A 26,260-nucleotide genomic window follows, 5' to 3' on the forward strand; every position below is an offset into this window, starting at 1 on the left:
TTAAGGACTGACGTTTCAAAAACAAGCAGCTAGCTACAAATAAAGCAATCAAGTTTTAGTGAGTTATTGAAAAGGAAAATCCGTGATGTTTGCTTGTCTCTGGCTCAGGTAGCCTATACCAACAAGCAGCCCTCCTTCGGTTCTCCATTCCTTTACACCGTGCCCTTGGAGACATCCTGCAGCGGCAGGAGCCGCTGGGCTGGATCCAAAGGCAGCTGGGTAAACGTGCTACAGAGCGTAGGTACACAAATGAAACTACAGAAAATAGTGATGGCACTTCTACAGCTAAAACCTATTAAATCACCAAAATAAAAACACTGAAGAAAGTTACATATTTATTCCAACAGAAGTTTAACCCTTTATTGCACTTTGAACATATACATGACAGTTATTTCCCACAATTACTGAGTATTTCAACACTGATGCTACACCTGTCAAGTATAACGTTGCTTGAAAAGGCAACATTTCAGGCACTGATCCTGCAGTTCAAGTTAGAGCTAAACGTATTTACAAAATCATACTTTCTTGCACAACAGTCTAATTACCATAAGTTTAAAAAGAACATAGTTTATGCAATACAAAATCAGAGGGCTGCATCGTTTTTATACAAACATTAATATTTTGACAATGATTTTCTGTATACATATGATTTGACATTTCAGAAGTCTTTGCATTTTAATTTTTCTTTTATCCAACTAGCAATTCCATTCCTTAAGAAACAGTAAAGCTTGAGCTTTAAAATGCTTTACCATATAATACAGAATCAAGATAAACTTTAAAAGCATATTTTGTAGCCTCCAGAGTTGCGTTTCCTTCTATTTGAATGACAATTTTTTGATACTGTTTTCAAAATGCACATGCAGAATGTGAGTGTGAATTAACGACTAGTCCTCTGCTCTACATTTTAAATATACCTCTCAAAACCCTCAAGTCTTCCAATCCCAAGACTGAACATCTTGATGAAAAAAGTCAGAGCTGCAGCACACAATGATTTAGGCCTTAAGTATAAACTGATATTAAGTTCTTCTCCTTTTGACTGTATTTCACTCATAAGCCAGTTAAAAACGCTAACAGCTTTTTCTAGTAAGCATCCTTTGCATGGGTGAAAGCAAGTCACAGAAATTTCTTATCTCTTGGTTTTTCAAACATAACTTAAGTTTTTTTTTAAATTGTATGCGCTTTATTAAGGAGACCATACTAAAACCACTAATACTGATCTATTATTGTTTATAAGAAAATGATCACTCTAGGAAATAAATAACTTACTTGATGTGCTAATTCCAGATGGAAGCTTAGGGTTTGATGCAGAAACTGCAGAGTGAAGTTCTTTGGCCAAACACAGTCAAAGAGGACTGCAATAGTTCTCTTCTGGCCCTGACAAATCTTATAAAAGATGTAACTTCTATAAAAATATACTTAATACACAACAGCTAATGCATAGGCAATTATTCTCCTTGTGTTACAGAAATACTGAAAGTAAGCAACTTCCCTAATTTCCAGGTGTGCCCCAGATTAAAGTTTTTGTAAAATGAAAACTTCCTGATAATATTGCACTTCAGTGACCTGCTATAGCAATTGAAAACCTGATGGTCATTATAGGTATGGAAATTGCTCCTACGGTTTCCAGACAAGAGAGACCTTTCTGTGTTTTGATGGATTGGAAGTCAGCTTATTCAATGGAAGTTTAATGAACAGTTTGAGTAAATTTAATATTGGTCTATATAAATAAATGCTGGAAATGAGCAGAAGAGAGGAAGTTCATCTCCATAGTAGCATTTAGGAATACAACTTGAATATATCGAGGATTATATTAGAATGTCCAGATAGAGCTGATCAAACTGACAAGAAGGAAAAGATAACTTGTCCTGAATGTGTACTTCAGTATTAGAAAAGGGGAACAAGTTCTGCTTAAGAAAAATCTTTTAAAGCAATATTAGAGACTAGAGGGTTTTATGAATTCCATGTTTTGATATAGCATTGTATAGCAGATAAAGTTAACTTAAGATTTCTCTTACAGCTGACAAATAGGTTAGTTCTTCCTTTATATAAAACCTATCAACTGCTGAATTCAAAACTAATAAGCAATAGAAGGTCTGAACACTATTTTTATCTCAGGTTTTCTCTTTTTTTTTTTGAAGCCTTATATTCACATTACCTTATTATTTCTTTCTCCATTGAAGGTTTTAAAATGCAGTTTATTTAGTTCCAAGTCCTAAACCATTTCCCTTGCCATTGCAGGTACCAAAAGTCCAAGAATTGTCCTTTAAAATTATCCACACTCTGCCTACTACTTCTATAAGTTCTGTACTTCACATACAGAAAAATAACATAATATTACAGAAGATATTTATCTCTAACTAGGCAAGAAAAAGGAATACTGCACTGGGTACGCCACTCGATTTTAAAGTATAATACTCTATCTGCAGGAGACTCATTGCTATATCTTAAAAATATGAACATGCATCATGAACTATTATGCAAATATTTTTGCAACAAACCACCTTCCTTATAATGGTAATAGACCATTCTGAAGGGTAAGAATATAAAGAAGTTATTGGCAGTATGACATTCAAAAGTTATGCAAAGACGGCAAACATGGAGAAAAAAAAATCAGAAGAGAATGAGAAAATGCTTAGTATATAAACAAGTCGAATTACATTCTCCAAGAGCTCATGCAAAAGGGGACTTTAATATGCTTTTCGTTCAGAATCAGGAAAACACCAGTAGCCCTTTATTAATTTCAAATATTCTTAAATTTCTAAAGACAGCACTTTGATGAGATTAGATTGTTTTAGCTATTTGAAAGTAGTGAGAAATGCCTGATCTAAGCTTTGCAATAATTTACTTACGAGACTTTGAAATAAAAAAAAAAAAAAAAAAAGAAAGTGGCGTGCATGCTTTTGTTACCCAGTGATGGAAATAGGTCTGTATAAAAAGAAAGATTAGCACCTCTCCCAAGCAAGAAAGAAAGAGAAGCTGTTTAAGAAAGATTTCTAAATACCTGCATATTGTTAAATGAACTATATCATTTAAATACCCATCTGCCTCCTTGTCTTTAACCCTTTATAGCATGGTTTCAAATTTAGTGAGCCTTGACTGCCACTTCCACAGTTCTTGAGTTGCAGTACACTGCTACGTAATTAGCATTTAGTAACACAATTTGTTAATTAGAGGAATACTTGCAACAAACCATAAACCAGAACCTGAAACCAGATTAGTTTGGATTTTTTTTTTCAGAAGCACCTATCCATTTATAATTTACTGTGGATGTACTTTCTTGCCAAGGCATTCAAAAGTAAAGCAATTCTGCTTGTATTTTCAATTAAAAACAAGTTATAGTAATAAAAAAAGTATGTGATTACTTTTCAGTATTTTGAAGAATGTGTATATATATATAGATATATACAGATATATATCCATGTACATCTGTAGCACAACCTATGTTTGGGACATGGTATAGGTGGTCAAACTGACAGGGGGGAAATAGTAATTTCAAGAGCCCTGCATACATTTAAAAAAATCTGTACTTAAATGTCCTTTTAGTTTCATAGTTTTAGTATTAGTAAGTATTAAAGTGTGACCATGGAGGAATTTCACTACTTATCTTTTATGGCTTAATGGTATATATACAAATACTGCAGAATTGAAATATATTTTATACAGTTGAAGCTGCTCAGAATGCACCTCCAATTGAACAGGAAGAGTTTAGACGAAAAGCTGTAAAAGTGTCAGGCACTGACAAACTTAATGTAGACTGCCTTTAGTTTAACAAATAGTTTTAGTGCATATCCCTGCGAGAATACTGACTTCCATGGAAGATGAAGTAACATGTTCTAATGAGCAACAAATTCTTATACTTTCATACTCAACATTAAGTCTCTTATATTTAATTTTGAAAGATGACTTATTGTTGCATATTCAAGATTTACTTCTGGTTTTTACAATTTTGGCTATATGTATAATTAAAAACTAATGTATAACAGTAGAATGCAGAAATGTGTGCAAATGTCAAAGATTTTGTTTAACAACAGAAACTCAAGTTCAACCAGGTTTTGTTCTTGCGCTTTACTATCTTCCCTAGGTTTTCTCCAGATCTTAATTATATTTTAATGCACTAACCACAACGACCTTAAAACTCCCAAGTGTCTTAACTTTCATAGGCTTGTATGAATCATCAATATAAAAACAATTACTGAAAAAAATATACATGGAACAACTGAAGATCTGCACCACAGTTTTACTTGACACAAAGCTCTACAGCAGTTATCTTCAAAATGTACCCGATTTGACTTTGATAGGTAAGTTCCTGAAGTATGTAAAACAATCAACATACTTACCTGTGGGAAACAGCTACAATGTTACAGAGCTTGGTAACATTTCATACCTGTCTACAGCAAAAGTAGACATTTAAAGTACTTCTGCAAGAGATTGCTGACTCTTAAAGCCAACTTCAAACAGCAAGGTGATTCAACAGATAAAGTGGATTTTCATTTGAAAATTGTTTTCCATCTTACAAGATTACTACTTTTAGCATATCTTTGGCAGAAAAGTGGGAAAAGGCTGAGAGCACGCTGTCCAAAAATACAGTAGCAATTTGCAAGCAGACGTTCCTGCAGAATATCGAAGTCTCCAACATCCAGTTTAGTAGCAAAAATATTTATTCTCTTTCAACTCTAAGTGTGTTTCTGATGGTGAACTCCATTTTCTTTTTAAACTGCTCATATGTCTTTGTTATAGGGAGCTCTAAGCAATTAAGGAGTCTGTTTCCAATGGGATACCTTATATGCAAAAATTTAATCGTAGGTTCAGGATCAAAACCAACGGGCGGTATGGAATAAGAGCCTGTTACGAAGAGCAGAATATCCTCCAATGTCACTACAGACTCACCACCTAAAAAAACAGGATTAGGTTGTATCATTTATTGCCTATTACCCATAAACCATTATCCTGCATGTTGTGTTAGAGGAAAAAAACCCTGAAATCAGGAAACCCCAGATCAATATGCTGAATGAATACGCAGTTATATGGCCAAATAAGAAAAAACTTAGCAAGAAAAATGCACTTGGTTTAGTTCTGAAAAGTTTTAAGTGAATAGAAAAATAAACTCTTCTGCAATAAGAGACCACTGTTTTCTATCTTTTTTTTGAGACAACCACTATCTAGTAAGCATAAGTTCACAGCAAAACTGAAGAGAGGGGGTTAAAGGATTTTTCTGAACCACTCAGGGGTTTTTTGGGTTTGTGGGGTTTTCTTTGTTTGTTTTTAAACCTCACAGGAGTTCTAGCACCAATCTTTCAGATATTTACTCCTCTCAAGTTTCATTGTAATTGGGCAACAGTTTCAGAAATTATAATTAGTAAGGAAGGGGGGCACAAAGGAACAATTAGGAACTGATAGTGACCTCAAAACCTTCATTTATTTACTCCAGTGAACTCTGCAAACCAAACCCCGTATTTACACCAGCAGCTAAATAACCTGAACAGGGAAGGGGGGAAAGAAAAAAAAAAAAAAAAAAATAAAAAAACCCAACCAATTACTTACTTTCCACATCTTGCAAATAACCCATCCAAAAATCAGCACCTTCAACTTTATTTACATCTGATGAGGAATGGATTGTGAAGAGATCACAAATAGTTTCTGCTGAAAGTCTTTCAGGTTTGTGGCACAAAATACTAGAGAACACATCCGGATGCGTTTGCATTTTCTCTAGCACGCCAAGAGTTTTCAAACCTTGCCTAAAACTAGGAGGGGGAAGGAAAAAAAAAAAAAAAAAGCACGCATGCATCAGAAAGCCAGTAGGTAACTAATTGTACTCTGCATTTTATAAAGCTGTAAGACTGGACATAATAAAATTTCCCCATCTGCAGTCTCTAAGTCTTGTCAATAAACTGTACATATTAGTCCCATTTTATTTTAATGCTGGAAAATGCATTTAATCCTCATTTTAACAATCTAAGTGTTTCTGTGGAGCTTTTTGGGCAGATGAAAGAAATACCAGTGATATGCAGAAATTAACTTTATTTCGTGGTACTTGACTGTATGAACATGGTTTACTTTTAATCTTTATGGAAGAACATACTGAATTTTTCTTACAAATATCCCTTTAGAAGACACAGTTTAAATTCCTTGTCCCTAGGCAAAATGAGGTGTCTTAAAAGATAGCCTTCACTTGGTTTCTGCCATCTGCATGCGTTTACATACTATTATTTCTCCCTGTGGCAAATGCCAATAGCAGTATCCTGGGCTGCACTAGGAATCGTGGTGCCAGCAGGTCAAGCGAGTCACACTTGGAGTGCTGTGTCCAGTTCTGGGCTCCCCAGTACAAGAGAGACATGGACATACTGGAGAGAGCCACTAGGGTGACTAAGGGACTGGAGCTTAACCATATGAGGACAGGCTGAGAGAGCTGGGACTGTTCAGCCTGGAGAAGAGAAGGCTCAGGTGGAATGTCAATGTGTAGAAGTATCTGAAGGGAGTGTGCGAAGAAGTTGGAGCCAGGCTTTTTTCAGTGGTGCCCACTGACAGGACAAGAGGCAATGGGCACAAACTGAAACACAGGAGGTTCTGTCTGAATGTCAGGAAACACTTTTTTGCTGCAAGGGTGACGGAGCACTGGCACAGGTTGCCCTGAGAGGTTGTGGAGTCTCCATCCATGGAGATGTTCAAAAGCTGTCTGGAAATGGTCCTGGGCAACTGGTTCTAGGTGGCCTGGCTCGAGCAGGGAGTGATGGACAAGATGATTTCCAGAAGTCTCTTCCAACCCACACACCAATCTGATTCTGTGATTTAACTAAATCTATATATTTTTTAAAAACAGCTCTGCAGGTTGAAAAAATTTCACTAGTTACTGGGTAAGAACATTTCAAGCAACTGGCTTTACAGTTTAACCACCATGTGAAATCAGAACTAAAATTTTACTTGTTTACTCATTATTTCTTAGATATTGATAGGCTGAATCAGTAAAATCAGGAATAAACATGTTGAAAGTGTACAGTCAGTGGTGTACAACATTAGCAGCTAAAGTGACTAACTATTTATTCTCAGTCCTCAATGTTGACAAGCAAATTCTTGCTCTACTCACTTTTGCACATTTTAAGCCCATCTCCAAAAATGCACAAAACCACATTTCCCATAAACAGGCTAATTATTACCTTTCACTCTTTAACTGACTAGTTTTAAAATATGATATAGCTTGGTCAAATACGCCACAGAGGGCCTTGACTGAAAGACTAATTACTCTCAACTTTGCTAAAAAACCACTCACATTCAAAATCACTTTTTTCATAGCTCTTGGAGATTCAGTTGATTCAAATTTGTCAAAGATAACACCATAAATGTGCTAAGTATAAATCCAACTATACTTGTTGGAAAAATTAGCATCCAATGCCTTTTTACTGAGCAGATGAAGAATGCAAATTGGAAGTAGGGTCAGAGACCAATCGAAAAATAGTCAACGGCTGAAACTTTCCCAGCTATTTGAAGTCATCACTACCTCATGAAAACAGCAGTGCAATTCTTACATTCTAAGTAGGCCAACTTACACTTGTGGACATTATTGCTCTCCTAATGGCACACACAAATTCCCTAATTAGAACTCTGGAAAACTCATTTGAATTCTAAACATATGTTTAACACTTCTGAAATTTAAAGATTCTAAATTCAAGCAATTCTGAATTAAAAACGAACATAAGCTAGAGAAATTTTGTAGTGCAAAGGTCTTTGTCATGCTATAGTTTACAACTGTGAATCTGCCCTCTTCATAAGGTTGAAAAAGGAATGTAACCAAGGAGAAGTGGAATGAAGCAGATATGTAGAGAAATAATTTCAGTCTTTCAGTTTAACTGACTAGTTAACAGTTGCTACTTAATCCACTGAAAATTACAGTACATTTCATTGGTTTAAATGGAGAATAAGTAATAACATGTGAAAGTTAGTTTTCACAACCTATTATTTAGTATTTCAGTGAGGGAAAAAAATCCAGGAAGTTTGAAAACTCAAACAGAACAAACCTTTCTAAGGGTGAAATAGTTCTCTTGATTACGTGATGGATCAATATGTCATTCACCAGCATATCCTTATCACACAAAGCTGTTATAGGTCTTAAACATCCAGCAGCAGCAAGGAATTCGTAACAGTCGTGTATTGTAGACTGTAGGCTGGACAGACTATTTGCATATTTTATCTGTATCAGAAGATAAAAATTAGGAATTTGTTTACTACATGCGTATGTGTGTATATATATATAAAAAAAATTAAGCTTTTTAATTTGACCTCAAATTATATTCAATACGCCCTTCTTTATCTCTAGTCTTGAACAAGAATTTGGCAATAAGTTTAGTTTTATTTACCATTTTTATTCTTTGTGCTACATCAACATCAGCAACATCTTCCAAAGCTGGCTTCACATTCTCTGGACCATAGACAAGACAATTGAACAGTGTTTTGGAAAAGAAACCAGGAGATGGGCCACCGTGAACCAGAGAAACTGCAATCATTTTACCAGCTTCAAAATAAAGATTCTCTTTTACAGCTGCAAATAAAAAAAAATATTTACTATATATGCATAAAACTATTCTCAATTTTTTTGGATATCCTATATATGCATAAAACTATCCTCATTTTTTTATAGAAAATCTCACAATGTGCTTCCTTCTTACTTTAGGAGATGCAACAAATTAGGTTTGCTGCTAGTTGAAACAATAAGACCGATATTTTTTACATAGGAGTACCATATTCTTTTACTACAACTCTTCAGCCTCTATCAAGGTTTAAGAGGAGATGTAACTTCCTCTGCCACTTTGTACCCAATGCACATTTAATTCTGAAGCATAAGAACTCAAAGAAGCTAACTTTGGGTCTTTAGGGAGCATGCTACCAGAGATAATGTTCTAGAAATTTGAGGAAAGAAAATAAGTAACAGAGAAAGTGAGTCAGGAAGAAAGAAATTCACTTGTAGAGAACAAAGGCATTAATTAAAAAGTTCCAAGTCTAATTATATGCTGTATTTTTTCCTTCGTTGTCATCAACTTTTCCAATTAAACCAAATTTTTTTTGTTATTACAAATCCAAACCCCACCCCCCTTTACAATTGAAAAGCAAAAAAACAATTCAAAAAACAATTTCTATCCATCAGGACTATAATTGTGATCTGACAATCATACTGGCTGAAGATTTAAAAACCTTTCAAGTTACATAGTTCTTAATGTATTTTTGAACAAAGCATTTAATTACCTTGAAAATCAAGGGACAAGTTCTTTGCAGAAGAGCCCTCAAACAACGATGAATTCTGAAGGTGAAGCATTAATAATTGGAAGAAACGGTGTTTTGATGCAGCAGAAGTATCTGTCTTTGATCTATTTTTGCAGTTTGTGAACTTTATTTCAATAGTGTTTGTAGGACTGAAGTTGCGCTGTCTAAATCCTTTCAAAGCACTATTCCAGATATTTTCTGCATTGATGTTAAGCCTTGTAGTTTTTGTATTAACTTGTAGCTTTAACTCCTTCAGTATATTAGAAGCTTCCGTTCGTTGCTTTCTTAAATGCCTACGAGAAAATTGCATGTATTTTCATATTGCATCTATTATTCATAATTAGCAACAGTTTACAGGAAGCATCCTAAAATCTATTAAGAAAAACACCTCTTTAAACACTTTGGTACATGTAGGTATTGCCTAAATTATATCAGTAAAGTATTTGGTGTAGATGCTTCAAATTTTAACTCTGTAGTGGCAAATTTTAAAGTACCTCTAAGAACTAGAAAAAAGGAAGTAGAAATAATGACCTTGGCATAAAATGAATAGTTATTTTCTTAATTCAGTTACACCAACATAGTACCAAACAATTCTCACACCATCATTTTACATTTGAACAATGTGAAACAAGTGAGAAATTGAAGAGCTTACCATGTTTGTGTTAAAGAGATGTTTCGCAACCAAGTTAGAATACACTGTCAACTATCACTAATATTTAATCTTTGTCACTATAATCAAAAATACTTTTGAGCAGGGAGAAATGTTGCAGTTATCATTTAAAAAAAATAAGATACCAATCTAAATAAGATCCCTTCTTTGTTTTCTAACTTGCAACCACAAGTATTTCAAATACCCTACCTACTAGAAGTAACAAATTCTTTCATGAGAATTTTTAGCATATATTAGAGGTATAATTCATAAATTAAGTACTCGCAACAAGACAAAGAATTTTGTATCCTTAAACTGAATATTCTATATTAAAACATGTTATTTTACCACTCATTTTAGCATAATCATGAACTATTCTTATGGTACAAATGCAAAAAAAACATGGGAAATTCAGGACATGTCTAATTTGAAGAAAGTCATTAGGATTCTTTTTGTTCCCCCTCTTCTAAAGAATTCAGTAAGGACAAATATGTGTTTCTGGGTTTTGATCCCTTTACTACATAACCTAAAAATTCTCAGTATCATTCTTTTCCCCTCACTCCCCTCTAGCATTTAGAAACAGCAGAAGCTGTAACTTATCAAGTTATGACTTCAGCTCTTCAGTGTACTCATTCCATTTTTCCAGTGACTATATATATATACACACATATATATAGCCACTATATACACACCCACACCCATTTTCTGTAGGAAATACGGTATAAAGCCATTTGCTAGATTACTCTTCAACGTAAGAAAAATAGAAGAAAATACTTTTTCCTCAGGGACCCCTTCCTGTTCGACATCAGTGGAGATAAGGACATCGTCACTCTGTTGGATGCTGGAAGTTCTAGGTGTGAGCAGGGTGACAAGCTGTTCTGGCACATTATCTTTGGTGATCTACAAGCCAAAACAGTATTTTAAAAGGAGATACAATTGAAGAATGCATAAACATTTCTTATTTGAAGGTAGCAATATAATTCCCCCCCTATTTCAGTTCTAAATCTCATTTTTATGTTCATTTACATAAGGTCCATTAGAGCCTGAACTACGATTTAAAAAAATAATAATTCATTATTTTCTTATGTGGTGGGTTTAGGATCCGTTTTCAGTTGCATCCCAAACACGAGATGGAAGTCCTGACTGATACAATAAGTAAAAACTAAAAATACTAATTTCTACAGACTTGAAAAATCTTTATTACAGCAGAGGAAAACATTATTTATATAAACATCTCTAAGCTAGATTTCTAGCACACTCAACATAGAAAAAATACTGATAAGCAACCTTAGCTTTAAGTTTCGCTATTGGTACATTCAAAGTTACCTCTAAATTGTTAAGATTACTTTTACAAGGATCTAATTTTATCAAAGTAAAAACTTGTTTACATGCCTCTGAATGTGAATAACTATAGGAAATTTACAGAGTTCACAGCTTACTCCGAAAACTTCCATCACTAAACTTTACTCCAAGTTTCTTAAATTTGCAATTTAGTGTAATAAGTTTCTCCTACAGAATAAGCCATCACCTCCTCATGTTTAAATACTATTTTACATTATAATAAGTTTTTGCTTGAAAACAGAAAATTACACACTGGAGAACAAAACTGCGTTGAGATCCGGGTGACTGCCGAGGGCACTTTGGAGATGGCTCTTCCAGCAAACAAGTTGTCCCATCTGTCTTTTCACAGATAGCCAAAGAACGCTTCTTCTGTTTGCTATAGTTCCCTGTATGATTAAATTATATTCATTTAGTGAGTTTGCTAGCTGTAACATACATAGTATTAAAATTTATCATTTTAAGAAGTCACTGTCACATCCATACCTTTACCTGATTTTGCAAAGATACTTCTGCATTCCATGCACTCCCAGTTTTGCTCCCATGACTTCATAGATGAACAGGCCAAATGAGTTCCACGGGAACCACAACACTGACAACGCTTTATTTCCCATTTACTAAAATTAAAAACTTATGTATTTAGAATTAGACAGAAGAATGAGGCTAGTTAAAACAAAGAATATTAAACAGTAAGTCTAATCCGGACACTAAACTAACAAAGCATAATTTTATCAATCTGGAAGGACTGTATATAATGAAGGGGAACTTTCTTCAGACAAGATGTACTCACAACTCCTGGCTGCAACAAGAAAAAAAAAAAAGCTACCCATGTTCCAGCACCTTGTATTGAAAGAGGCTATAAGTTAGTGTGCTCCCCTGCCTGGAAGTCAATAGCGTACAGCCAATATTTTCTCCTCATGTTGCTAGCCAACAACATCCTCTGTATTTTATGGGTATCCACCATTCAGCTTTTCCAAATGGTAAATTTTTTCAAGGAGCATATCTGATTATTCTTACACATTCTGAATAAGACTCTTCATTAATGGCAGTGTTTAAGTATGTTAGGTTTTTGTCTAGATTTCTTCAATTTTGCTTAAACACACAATGGAACAATGTGACTAATATTAGTTCAAATACTGGAAACCTATGGTACAACTCTTAAAGGCGAAGTAAATCCTGAGGTGCACACATACCACAAATGAACCAAGCAATGTTTGGTCAAATCTGTACAAAGCAAAGTTAATGTCTACAGGGAGTAACCTACCACAGTACTACAGAAACAAGTCTTCAAAGTAGAGGCTCTGAGAGCTTTGAGTATACTCATACCAATGGAAGAAATACATTTCAGAAGCACACAAATAAAACAAGAAAGAATGTAGAAAATGAACTTGTTAATAAAAAATTAAGCAAGTGGTAGAGCAGAATAAAGCCTTTTACAAGATCACTCAAGCCTCTCGTTAAGCTATCAGCAATATTCTAGCTGCCATTTGAATGCAGAGTGATAGCTCACAGCTAGATTGATTTTGCACAGCTAGTTAATTACAGCTAGTTAATTTCAGCTAATCTAGTATTTTAATTAATTTCTTGTAAAGGTATTAAGTATTCTAACAATTATTAAAATGTTGAGTTAAGCTTTGAATCAAAGATACACAACATTAGTTTAGGGACGCGCTATTCTACATGTTATGTGGATGTACAAATTCTACTTCAGCTCTGTATCAAATGAGAACAAGGACAAGATAACTGATAATAGATTGGTTTGGGTTTCTTGGCTTTTATAACCTGATTAGAGAAAATTAGTATTCAAGTATTATGATTATAGGGAATAAAACAAGGTTTTTTTTTTTTTTTTTTGGACACAGTGTCTTGGCTTGACATTAAAACCCGATGCTGAAAAGTATTAAAGCATTTTAAAAAAACCCAAACAAACCACAGCGAAGAACTATTCCATCCTAGGTTATACCTTCCTGCAAAAGCATCATACCTATCAGGTTCATTATAGTCTCTTCCTTTCTTGCAGAGACATCTTTTAATGTCACAGTGTTGATAACATTGCAGTAGGTCTTGATATGCATTCTCTTCAAGTTCCCATGATGCATCCCTATAAACAAGGCAGAAGATCTGTTATTACAACTGTATTTCCAATCGTTTAAATGGGTTACTCTGCCTTTGGAAAAGATGTATGTAATAACCACATGAAGATATTTCAATTATGTAACATTCTAGGCAACAACTAGACATCTGAGAGGAGGAAGAAAAAAGTCTAGGAACAAAAGTAATACTATAAAAGACACAGACAGACTTTTTCTTGTGTGCAGTTACTTTGATTAAAGTATTTATTTTTTGCATGACCTCAGTGCATGTTTGCTCTGTTTCATGTTATTCTGCTTTCTCTCTCACAGCAGACATGGATATTTGTGTTGGCAGTCTACTCAAGTTACCATTGAAAATGGTCTCATGAAAAGTAACTCAGAATTTTCCAGGCCAGTACAGCAAAGTTCATCAAGTATTTTGACTCTTCTTCCACTCCAAAATCTTGAGCTTCTGTCTCCAGAGGGAATTAATGGTAGTCTCTGAAGAGACTCATAGTTATTAAGGAATAATACTTCTAACAAAGGAACATCATTCTGATCACTTTCTGTCTTATTTTGAGCCCCATGAAATGGTGGAAATGTATGAAAAACAGCTCAGAATTTTAGAAGCAGTTGTTATACTAAACATATCCTTAGCAATCCCTTGGGAGAAGATGGAAGCTGTATGGCTGAGTAATCAGTTGATTATAATACTGTCTGGACAGAAATTCAGATAATTTAAAAACCTGGGCACAGAAAATACACTTCTCAGCAACCTCTATGTTAGTGTGAAATTATTGTATTTAAGAAGTGTGTTGATCTTTTAAATAGGTCCCTGGTTGAATCATGGGCATTAAAAATGACTTTTCAGAGCTGCTTGCATTTGAGATGACTACTCTGGCCTTTGACAATTTTTGTGCATAACTAAAAGGAAACGGGCTACTCCTTACCAAACCAAACAATTCTACCATTGAAGGTAGAACTGAGGTTTCACATATTAATAGATGCAGTTCTAAAGAATAAATAAAAAATGGTTTTAACACCCTACCAAAATTTTTATAGAAGAGTCATTATTTACAAAATTACTTACTTTTCTGGAATGTGTATGCCCATTCTCAACATTTCTTTCTGAAATTTGTCCTTGTTATTACATACTGTGCACCTAAAGAAAAATATCCCAGCACTCAAAGCTTGATACTGTGTCAAGAAAAAAAAAACACAACAAAAAACCAAACCAATTATTGAATTACTACCATCCTTAGGATGCCAATAAATAATGCCTTAATATCTATTACCATTACATTCATGGATACTGTCCTGACATGGATGTTAACGCTGACATCAATCATAATGTCACTTGACATTGAAGCAAATGGCGAGCATTTTCTCTTCCTTTAAAGGACAAGAGCTCACATGCTAGAATCAGGTTCATAAACTAAAGCACAATCCGTTTCAGTCAACCTCTCCAGATCTAGAATGAGTTAACAAAAAGAACCTTATAACTTTTTCCCACTCTGGACTTAGGCAAACAGAACTGATGATGGATAAAAGACATTTTTAGCATTTAGATTCTGCACATAATGACTTGCAAGATGGCAACTACCTAGGTTGGTCTTCAGTTCCTAAAGCAACTAAAGGCATGAAGCGTATCACACATGCAGAAACGTTGTGGGTGTGTGGCTGTGTGCACAGAATTAATAGCATGAAAAAAAAGAATCCTCCTTATAAGACGTCTCCAAATCACAATTTTAGCATTGTCCTTCAAACCTAGTATATCTCCATACCTACTGCCTACATTAACCCTAAGCAATTTCACACAATTTTAAGCAACTGTTCCATTATTTTTAAACACAACAGAAATGTGATCTCCATGAATGCAAAGAGAAAAAAGAAAGGTAGAACCTGTGTTACCTGCAAGCATTCTCGATGAAACCAAGCATTTTTACAGCAAGGGCTTTTCAATACGGTGTACACTGGAAGCTGTTCAACCAAATCCAGGCATATGGTACACTGCGAAGTTCCTCTAGATTCTTGATCTGGAAACTTTTGAACTGGTTTATGTTCCCAACAGTAAGATCTAAAAATAATAATTTAAGGTTCCCTTATCAAAACAATGTTTTAAGAACCTTCGTCATAAAATTTGAAGATAGCTAAATGAATTCCCTATTATATGTTTTTCATGAATAAATGCTGTGCAACAAGCTAAAAAGGAAGACACATACTGGTTTTGGCTGGGATAGAGTTAATTTTATTCAGAGTAGCTTGTATGGTGCTGTGTTTTGCATTTGTGATCAAAACAGTGTTGATAACACAGGGATGCTTCAGTTATCGCTGAGCAGCGCTTACACAACATCAAGGTCTTTTCTGCTTCTCACCCCACCCCACCAGTGAGGAGGCTGGGGGTGCACAAGAAGCTCGGAGGGGACACAGCTGGGACAGCTGACCCCAACTGACCAAAGGGCTATTCCATACCATGATGTTAAGCTCAGCAATGAAACTGAGGGACAAAGGAGGAAGGGGAGATGTTCAGAGTTACAGCATTTGTCTTCTCAAGTAACTGTTACACATGATGAAGCCCTGCTTTCCTGGAAATATCTGAGTATCTGTCTGCTGATGGGAAGTAGTAAATGAATTCCTTATTTTGCTTTGCTTGCACATGCAGCTGTTGCTTTACCTATTAAACTGTCTTTATCTCAACCCACGAGTTTTCTCACTTTTACCCTTCCGATTCTCTCCCCATCCTGCTGGGGGTAGTGAGCAAGCATCTGTGTGGTGCTCTGCTGCCTATCAGGGTTAAACCACAACACACATGTAAACAAATCATGTATCTAACAGAGCAAGTCAATAGAACAACATTAAGGAAGAACAGTGTTGCTAACTGAAGCTTTGTAAATTACAGAGATCATACACCCCCTTTCTCTCAAAACTTATTTTCATCCAAATAATGCGTTTCCTGTCCTCAGAATCGCAAATTCTTCCTATATTTCAATGTTACATGACATTAAAGGCGCAATTTTGAGTTTGCAGATTGATTCTGCAGAGTCTAGGTAGCGCGATGAATTTTGTAATTTAGCACACTTTCAAAGAAATAAGACAGCCAAGAAATGCAGCTCTAGAAGAAACCTTTCTGAAAATGCATTATTTTTACATGTGCTTGACTTAATACAAGTCATTTATTTAAGAAGTTAAAGTGCCTGCCAGACTTCAATCCACCCACCCTACAAACTCAGCTTACAGTAGGCAGAATAAAGCCATTATCAAATGCACACAGGAGTATTTTGACTACAGCCAAGATGCTGGACAGATAATAGTAAAAGAAAATAAAATTTTTTTTAGACATTTGATATTAAACTCATTTCTCCTGCAGTCCGTCTCTAATAAGCAGATCTAGAAGCCTTGTGCTTTGAAACACAACGGCATAGCATACAGTGTGTTTTGACTGCTGAGAAAGATAGCCAGACAAGTGATTGCCATTTCAACAAAGGCACAGGAGGCAGACAAACAAAAAAAATCAAACCCAACTATTTTGCAGTTTATTTCAGAGTTTAGGACTTAATGCTCAATTTTATAAACAATTGAACTACTTGTAGAAGCATTAAATTATATCTTTAAAGGTGTTGAGAATTTAGTTTATAAGTACTAGGTATGCAATATAACTGCTTGGCCTTTGTATTTTCCACAAATCAGATATTTTTTTTCCTTAGATAACCCAGGTGTCATTTATAATTAACACCCTATCCAATGACAACCCATGAAAAAACAAATCACCTCCTGTATAAATATAATGAATTGAAAATGAGAAAGCAACAAAATCCCAGAACTTACCTGAAGTCTTCCATGAACTGGAAAATACATTCCTTTTGTATCCCACAAGGAAAATGGTAACTTCGTTTGCATTTGGGAGCTACACATCCAATTGAAGCACCCTTTTTCTTACAGATATTACATTTCTAGGAATAATTTGTTTTAGAAATAACAGAATATTAACATGTAAAGTCCAAGTAAAATTGCAGGAATTAAAGCAATAGAAAAATTATAAAGTGTGCAAGAAAGGATATCGGCCAATAGATTGTAACTGTGACAAGACTATTGTGTTTTAGCTTTATTTCAAAGAGTAAAGATATATAGTTATTTCACAGGCTTTGATTATGTATTGTTTTATATGGATGTTGTCTTGTGACATGTAAGCCAAAATACAAGTTATTTTACCAGTATCTATAGTTTAGTTGCATCTAGAAAATTATATAATGTCAGCTTGAGGCTCAGCATAATGTCATGAGTTATTATGCATGTGTAATTTGCTCTTATTTATCTGCAACATACCGAGGAAATAAAAATATTAGCAAACTTCTGGAGGTTTTATAGTCCCTTGTGGCTTCCACAAACCCAATATACTTGTTACTTAAATGTAAAATTCAGATGCTTGAAAGGGCTCAGTACACTGCCCGTTGAAGAAAGAAAAGAAGATAAAACAAACCCCGCAGGCGATACTAAGCGCACTTAAAAGTTGCTTTACCAAAGACTTCATTCTTACCAGTTTTGCAGCTCTATTTACTTCTTTTCTAATATCCATGATTAAGAATCCATCTACACCTTCATCTTCTTCCCCTCTCTGCCAAATGCCACTTGACATCAACTATGAAAACAAATTATTTTAAAACATACACCTCCCTAAAGATTTAAAATTACCTACACTGCATTTGTCAAGTAAGAGAGAAGTTTAGTCTAACAAAGCTCGTGTGCAAACATTTTAATGATTAAAAAACTGATCCAAAACATCTATGTATTTGTCTAATATGACACAACAGGGAATAGTAACTAGTAACATGAAAATAAATATTTTATAACATCAAAATCTTACATAACACTATAGAGCCCAAGATGGTGTATTGTACCTTCCTTTTTGAATTATATGGACTACTCAGATAATTGTCAAACAATTACTTTCAGCATCTAAAGCTTCCGAGAAAGTAAAATTAAATTAGTTTAGTTAATGTGAATGACAACTGTGCTGTGGAGATAATGAAGCACAGTAGGAAGTATCTCTACTGAAGTGCAACCTAAGAGGAGAAGTAATTCACTTTAGAGGAGAATTAAATAAAAACAGAATCAAGTAACTAGGCAAGTCAGAAGAGCCTGATGATAATTTAGATTAAAGTTACTTAGTAAGGCACATCACAAACTTCAAATAACTAAATAGTTTCACAACTTGATGCCTCCTATATTCTTTACAATCTCATTTTATAGTTCTCATTTTATAATTTCAACACAGCACCATTTTCTAACTACAGAGTTTTATCAATATTTTAGTCAAATAAATCTAAAATTTTATACCAAAACCAATTAAGTATATATTTTTTCCAAATGTGAGACATTTGGCAAAGAAAAATGAAACTGCACCACTAACTGGCCTCTTTCTGGAAGAACTCTTTTCTTATTTAATATTCACTATATTTAAGTAAAATCATGGGGTTTTGTTTGTTTGTTTTAAAAAGAAGCAGGGACCAGAACCTAAAACATGACTGTAGGAAGCTCATCACAGTAAAATATCTTATAAATCATAAGGCTCAGTGTTGCAAGCATGCCCTTTCCTAGCTGTTCTGGAAAGGACTTTTTCCTGTCATTTCATGTGGCCTTACGTACGAGACAAAATTTTCATGAACAGACCTAAATTTCCTTCCAGATGCTTAGAATTTAAGAAAAAAAAAAATCCTATCTTTATGTAACTTTAGAAAACCTCCACTCTACCTAGTCTTCAAAGGATTCAATATCCAACCTATTAAGCCACCTGTAATCAACACAATCCTTAAAGAACTGGTTGAGAAAAAAAACAACCAAACAAAACCCCCAAATTGTTCCTGATATTCTGTAGACTGTTTTTGTAAACTTGGGAAAAAAAATTTCAAACTGTATTTATTAACAAACAAAACACCTCTTTTTTTTTTTTAAGTAGTCATATTATTTTAAAGACCTGCAAAAATTTAAGAGTTCAAAAGGTAGTTTAAGTATACCTTTAAGAATATGAATCTTGGAAAATGTCAAGTGTGATAACAAAAGATACTCAACTATAGTTTATATCCACAACTTTGTTCAAATTTTAAGCTTTTACTAAATAGTGACACTATAGCTGTATATGATCAATACGGTATATATTACTAAACTGAAAGGTAGGACTATTTCTTAAGTACTACAATGTCCTATGTAATGTCAGAGAATAACTCACAGCCAAACGAGAACTAGTGAGAAATGAGAAAAAGAAGACAACTTTTCTCTACTTTTTCCACAAGGGGTGGAATTTTCACATTCCAAGTTTTGAAACTACCCTTCTCTTATAGAAGCAAATATGTAGGTGCAATCTGTTCCCTTTCTCTAAACATGTACCTTCATTGCTATGACAGGTTGGGAGAATTAATTAAGTAATTCATTTAAATGGATCATGAACAGAATTTAGCTTTGAATAAAGGCTTGTTGGGATTTGTTTCATCTGCTGCACCTGACAAGTACAAGCCTTCAAGGAGACAAGTTAAAGCTGACTGTTCAAGCTTTACAACAACAAAACTGTTAAAACAACTGTTTGGACAAGGTTATTACTATTTAACTATTTTGATACTGTTTAACTATTTTACTACTTTATTTTTTTTTTTGTTACAATAGACAAGCTCCAAGATCAATACCACATACTCACCAAACAGTAATAATGAACAGTGAGATTGTATTCCACATAGGTCCTTTTTTCTCCATACTTTTCAGGGCAGTCATCTGTCCGTCCACAGAGAACACAGACTAAAATACAGAATCATGTTTATAATCACAGTGAATGTACTGGAATTACTACAGATCAGCTGTAGAGCTGTAACTTTCATCTCTCTTAATCACATGCATATTGAAGTAGATTACTGGATAAAGGACAGTAGATACCCCTCTCTCCTTAATGTTGAATTCCAAAGTAAATACAGAAGAGGGTACTATTTGTTCCATCTCTAGTTCCTAAAAAGAAAATACTTCACCAGTTCTACCTGCCTGCTGATTCAGGAGAGGGCTATCACATAAGCTAAATTCACAAGCTGATTGTGCTCCCAACTGAAATGTTCCTCCCAAAACACCCAATTATCAAATGGCCAACAATGTCCAGATGCATGTGAAATATGTCATCTAATTGTTTTTATTATTGTACATAAAGACATTACCATAGTAGAATCCATGAAGCAACTTAACTGTTTCTTTGTATACCTATGTGATAACCTTTGTGAAAAGCATATGAATGGTATCCTGATCATATCAAGTCGTATGCTACCAATGCTTTTAAAACATATGCTAGTTTCAAAACATTCAAGGATTTGAGACATCGCAGTCAAGTAAAACCTGGAGGATTTCCCCATTTCTGCAGTTCCTAGCCCACTAATGTACTTCCGCAGCCATTTAATAGCTTCCCTTCAATTCTCAATAGATATATCAGATACATTTTCAATATTCTAACATCAAGAGCAGTCATAGTAGCGACAAAAATAGAGGTACTGATTCAGCCTATGAAAATCTTGAATGATACATCTCAAACACAGCTGTGCGTGATTTGGCAGCTGAATTCCCAAGGTTACTTTCTTAAAACATCTGTAGAAAAGACTATTTTTAAATATTCCAATTACAGCAAACAAATCCAAGGAAGTTTACATGCTATTTCTTGTTCATTCCCTGAGACAAATGATTCCAATGCAATTTGATTACTGAAAATCCACCTGTTCTTTGAGCAAAAGTAAAGCAAGTTATAATTGGTATTACATATGCAGATTGAAGATTCTATAACTATTTAATAAAAACCTTACTTACATGGACTTTGAATGTCAAAATTATTGTTTTTACTCATCCTGAGTTCTTCTGGCTGTCTGTCATGAAAAAGAAATGAGATGTTAAATACATCTAGTGCATTAAGAATGACCATTATATACCACTTTTACATTTTATTTTAAATTGGAAAAAAAAATATCTCAAACTCACTAAAGTAGAAATGGGATCAAGAACAAAAGAATATTATAATTCAAACATTATTGTGAGAGATAGGGGTTCAGAAAGCAGGATGCAAATGTTCAGAAAAAAATATTCCCAGACCAATGAAACATGTAGCAACTTTTAACTATTTTCCCAAACTATCAAACAAGATATTTCATTTTCAAAAGAGAAAAAAAAGCCCAATGCAACAGCTAGTTATGTATAGACTTAATTGTACAGAAGAGTTTGTAGTTATTTTAAACAGCAAAAATAATGATCCAAGGGCAACCAAGGAAGTGGCAGCGACTCCTACTCAAATAAAGATTGTATTAACATGAGGAACTTGGAAGAAAAAAATAGCTAGGTAGGATAGTGATGAAACTATGAAGATAGTCTCCATTGTTTGGAGAAAATGCAGGATCCTGGCCTAGTCAAAGAAGTCCTGATCTAAGACCAAAAAAAAAAAAAAAAAAAAAAAAAAGTGAGGAATCCAAAACAGGGACATGCATACAGGGGAATTTACATTATTTAGAACTATGTATTTTACATTCTGAAGTGGAGAGTAATTTATTTAGAAACATTGACCTAATCCACATTTCTTTGAAACATCACACACCCCTAAAAATTAGATCCCCAAGATATATTAACATGGATATACCGGGAGCTGGCCTTTACTGTGTGCCACACCACGCATCCTAGCCCACCTTGGAAAAAAAAAAAAAAAAAATAGACGTTTCTTCACAGCAGCAGTAAGATGATTATGTTTTCTCTAGTGCAAAGTAAAACCCTTTTAGGAACATATCTATAGATCTTTGACTTGCCTTCTCTTAGGAAGTTGACGAAAGCTTTACATAAGTTTTGCAATCACGGGTGATTGCCTGCAGATCCATGCTGGACCTCACAGGTAGGTGGACAACTTCACACACACCGAAGTGAGCAGGGAGGCAGCCAGTAACAAATCCAATGTCCAAACCAGAAGCCTGATAGACTCCGAGCTATCTGGGTTTTGGTATTCACAGCTTAGATGACTGCCAGGTACAGGCTTCAGGAACAAACCTCAGGCTAATCCAAACTATTGCAAATAAACTACTGCAGACATTTGACTGTAATTTTAGAAAAGGAGTTGTATTAAGAAAAAAAAAAAAAAAAAAGGGCAGGTAGAAGTCCCAGGCATAAGACAACTGCTCTACGCCATTGCACTTTCTTAGAGAACCGGAGTAGTTGTACACAAAAGACCTTTGCCACAAAACGGTCTAAAAGGAAATCAAACACAAACTAACCAATGCCGCAACCAAATTAGGTCGAGAGGCTCTTAAGAACACACACTGCACTCTGCGCACACTGCATCTCCAGTCAGATGAAATAATTGGTTTCAGGTTCCAGTTTTTCCAGAAACACACTTCCCTCTTTCTAAATTACAAAAAATAAATACACTTACTTAATCAGGTACAGGGAGAGCAAAAGACAAGCACCCAGCCCACACACATTGCCTTCTCTTCGGGATTTACCAAGAATGGTCACTGTCAGTTTCACAGTCCCGAGTCTACTAGGGTAATACAGCAAAGAAGCAATCTATATATAACACCACAAGACCAGATTTTCACCTCAGTGTGTTGTTGTAAAATGCCCTACCAGGTGGAGAACGCACCTATGTGGCTGGAAACAAGAAAAGCACCTCCTACCTTTCCCTGCCTCCAGCAAAACAGAAAAAAAATCACTACACCGCCCCCCGCCCCCCCCAATTCCTTCTACTTTTCTCAAACTCTTTCAAGGAAATGAACCCGGAGTTCAAATTTGCAAGTTAAAAGATATGCGAGAACAACCATCGAGGCTCCATGCATAGGTCCTACAGGGCTTTCTACAGGAACAAAGCAATTCCGTATCCGTCTATTTGCAAGACAGAAACGCATTATCACCCAGTGTTTACAAAAACCTTAGTGTAAATAGAATGTACCTACTTTGCGTAAACAGGCTAAATAAATCCTCAGAATGAATATTTAGGTTTTGCTAAGTTCTATAACTCTTTACTGCTCCGGAACATAAGGTGTTTTTAAGAGTTTTTTAACTAGAGGATGGGAAAAGAAAAAGCAAAAAGCAACCCCAAGAGGCAGGGTTTCAGGTACACGTTTTGCCTAGCGTACGAACAAAGGAACCCTCCCAGATCCCATCCGTTCATGCTGCGTGTCCTGAATTTACATGCGGCAGGGTCTCCAGTTCATCTCGCGGTTTATAACACGACGCCGTGTCCCGACAGAAACCCACCCCGCAGCAACCACCACCCGGGCGGCAGCGGCACAGCTCCCGCCACGCCGAGGAGCCCCAGCTGGTTAAGGTTCGGGTGGCCGCTTACTGTCCGAGTCCCACGCGGGTTCGACCACCAAACCCGACCGGCGTCTCTTTAAAAGGCACAGCGGCCGCGGCAGGTGGTGTGGGAAGAGCCACCCGGCGAGCCCCCCTCCCCGCGGCCGCACGGGGCGAGTCTCCTCGGGACGCTGCTCGCCTCCCGCTGTTTTTCCTCCCAGAAGCGTGATAGGAAGAGAGGGAAGGTCTCCTCTCAGATTAGTTATTCCGCCATCTCCTGCCCCCAGACAAGCGTCGGGAGCCAGGCACCGCTCGCCCCTCAGAGCAGGGGCCGGGAAGCTGTTGCCCGTCGCTCCCCTCGCGGAGAAGCAGGGGGCTCCCCTGCCGCGGCGGTTTAAACTGTCCCTTCAGCGGCTCAACGCCCCACCCGCCTCTCCTCGCCCCTTCTAAGGCGGCACTCGCCTCCTTACCCCAGGCGCAGCCAACCCCGAGGCCAGAGGCAGCAGGGCAAAGCCTCAGCCCACTTAAGGCGTTACTCACCCCGGAGGCAGCCCCGCCGACAACGCGCTCCGCCGGCCGCCCCGACGTCGGGCCGCCCGCGCTAACTGACAGACAATTCAAACCCCAACATCCGCCGCCGTTCCGGAAGCGGGAAGCCAGCCCCCCGCTCCGCCCACCGCCGCGCCCGCCATCCGTTCCATCGGCGCTCGGCCAACTTCGCCGGGCACGCCGGCTCAGCGGGAGCGATCCTGGAGATCGGTACTTGACTGGAGGGGCCGGCGGCCGCGGCCGCCCCGGCGCTCCGGCGGCAGCTCGGCGGCCCGCCCCGGGGCGGCGCTGTGTCGCCGGGCTCTGCCGGCGGCAGCCGCCAGGGGCCGGGGGGCGGCGGCGGGGCGCGGAGGCAGCGCTGCCGGCGCTGGTGTTTGAGGGGCCGGCCTGGCTTCGGGGGGCGCGGGCCCAGGGGCGCCGCCGCGCGGAAGCAAGACGCCGCGAAGGGCTGTGGCCGGGGGCAAGGTGTCGGCAGCCTGGCCTGTCGTCGTCAGGGACCGCAGTCCTGGCGAGCTGCGGGGCCTCCACAAACTGCTTACCCTCAGCCCTTGCAAACTCCGTAATACCAGGCGGTCTCTTCCAGGCGGCCTCTTTTGGCCTACTTACCCAAGGAAACAAGAAGTTTTTTTTCTGAGAAATCCACTTTGTTTGTTTTTAAATTGCTATTTTTTGCAGCTTGTTCTCAGGGGGCCTAAGCTATCGTACTGTAAGGCCGCAGTGCGGACCTGTTGTTCCCATAGCTGATGGGAAACCTGCTTGGACACAATGACGTTTGCTACAGTGGAATGGAGTTTCTCAGCTAAAGCTCTGTATTTGATGTTTACGCTTTACGCTGATGTTTTGCCATCCGAATGCTGCTGTAATGGTGGACTGCATCAAAAGGAAACTCAGTCCGGTGGGCTTTGGGACTTAGGCGAGCTCTCCTTCCCCATCCACTATGGCTGGGCTGTTGCAGTCCCTTGGCCTGCGGTCCAGCCGGTGGGGGTGCTGAGCAGGTGTCCCCAGTACAACACCATCCACCCACCCACCAGAGAGTGTCGGTAGCAGATCTCCCACCTCACCCCCCCTACCCAGGCGGGTCTCTCCAATACCTTGACTGCCAGACCAGGAGTCTCTGCAGCACCTGACACCCAGACCCAAGCTCCCTCCAGTAGCTAGGGCCCAGACCTCTTACCCCGTTCACTAGCTAACCTGGTTTGAAGTTCACTGGCAGCACACACAGACAGAACGCAGAGCTTACGCAGACACGTGGTTTGGACTTGGTTAGGCAAGTGTGCTGGCCAGCAGCTTGTTTTCACACAACTGGCCCCTGTTGTCCCATTGCCTTTCTTTTCCTGTGCTTGTTTGTCCTCAATGTGCCTTCATCCCACTCTTTCCCCATCTTTGGCCTTTCCCCTAAAAATCCCGTAGCACCTTTTGCACAATCATACAAATGCCCTAAATTATCCCATAATGAGTTTGTTCTTTCCTGCAAGACTTGTGATGATCTTCCTCCCCCCTCATCAGTTAGAAAGTTCCAGTTGAATCTCCTCAAGACTTTGAGTAGTTCCTTCAATGGCCCATCAGTGGCCTGAGATTTCTGGTCTTTGGTATTGTCTCCATTATCTCCTGGGTCTGTCTGTCTGGGGCTTAATTATTTGTCCTGTCTGTTGTCCAAGTCATGTATGTTAAACAGGTGTTAAACAGATATCCTCAGAAAAAAAAGATTATTCCACATATCCTTACAGTATGTGCTTCTGAAAAAGAAGGCGGCCATCTCTGGATGTGAAACAGGGCAAAAGGCAGAGATAGACAATTATAGGTAATTATTGGTTTGCTAAAAAAAAAAAAAAAAAAAAAAAAAAAGTGATTTTTAACAAATTCCATTGGGTTTCCTAAATGTGCCTCAGTATGGTGGATGTCCCATTTTATCCAAGAACAGAGCACCTACCTGCTATATGAAAAATCCATAATAGATTCCATCCTCCTACGTGGATTTGAATCTACATTTTCAAGAGCTGTAGAGTATCATTGTTGTCCGTACCCTCTCTGGCTTGCTGACTATTCTGATATATAAAAGGAAGTGTCAATGGGAATGATGAGCCTCAATGTTGTCTTTTGAGAGTCAGGGGTTAAATCC

At 37.3% G+C, this 26,260-nt stretch overlaps 1 protein-coding gene across 5 annotated transcripts; it reads right to left on the reverse strand.

Moving 5' to 3' along the window:
• Positions 1 to 350: 350 nt before the first annotated feature.
• G2E3 (G2/M-phase specific E3 ubiquitin protein ligase) lies at positions 351 to 24,282 on the reverse strand. Of its 5 annotated transcripts, XM_082318510.1 has the most exons (17): positions 24,133 to 24,282; positions 22,572 to 22,701; positions 21,133 to 21,188; positions 19,994 to 20,091; positions 17,843 to 17,944; positions 17,134 to 17,258; positions 15,220 to 15,385; positions 14,399 to 14,505; positions 13,221 to 13,337; positions 11,723 to 11,853; positions 11,493 to 11,625; positions 10,673 to 10,798; positions 9,232 to 9,542; positions 8,349 to 8,530; positions 8,010 to 8,182; positions 5,542 to 5,741; positions 351 to 4,890 (listed from the first exon to the last, which is right to left on the reverse strand). In XM_082318510.1, the coding sequence occupies exons 3-17, from the start codon at positions 21,167 to 21,169 to the stop codon at positions 4,658 to 4,660; spliced, it is 2,241 nt and encodes a 746-aa protein (XP_082174636.1). In that variant the 5' UTR covers positions 21,170 to 21,188; positions 22,572 to 22,701; positions 24,133 to 24,282; the 3' UTR covers positions 351 to 4,657. The 5 variants fall into 5 exon arrangements, with proteins under 5 accessions (XP_082174636.1, XP_082174638.1, XP_082174635.1 ...); XM_082318512.1 differs by lacking the exon at positions 22,572 to 22,701 and having other exon boundaries at positions 11,729 to 11,853; XM_082318509.1 differs by lacking the exon at positions 22,572 to 22,701.
• Between the last annotated feature and the right edge of the window lie 1,978 nt (positions 24,283 to 26,260).

This window comes from Platalea leucorodia (genome assembly GCF_965183815.1).
Source record: "Platalea leucorodia genome assembly, chromosome: 7".
NCBI classification, from domain to species: domain Eukaryota; kingdom Metazoa; phylum Chordata; class Aves; order Pelecaniformes; family Threskiornithidae; genus Platalea; species Platalea leucorodia.

Bases quoted from the DNA above. Each gene is read 5' to 3' on its own strand.
- G2E3 (XM_082318509.1), bottom strand. From the start codon at position 21,169: ATGAGTAAAAACAATAATTTTGACATTCAAAGTCCAT. The intron at 11,854-13,220 runs GTATGATGCTTT...TTTTAATTTTAG, and splicing joins GACTATAATGAACCTGATAG to TAAATGGGAAATAAAGCGTT. The intron at 5,742-8,009 runs GTTTGTTCTGTT...TCCCCCTCCTAG, and splicing joins ACTATTTCACCCTTAGAAAG to TTTTAGGCAAGGTTTGAAAA.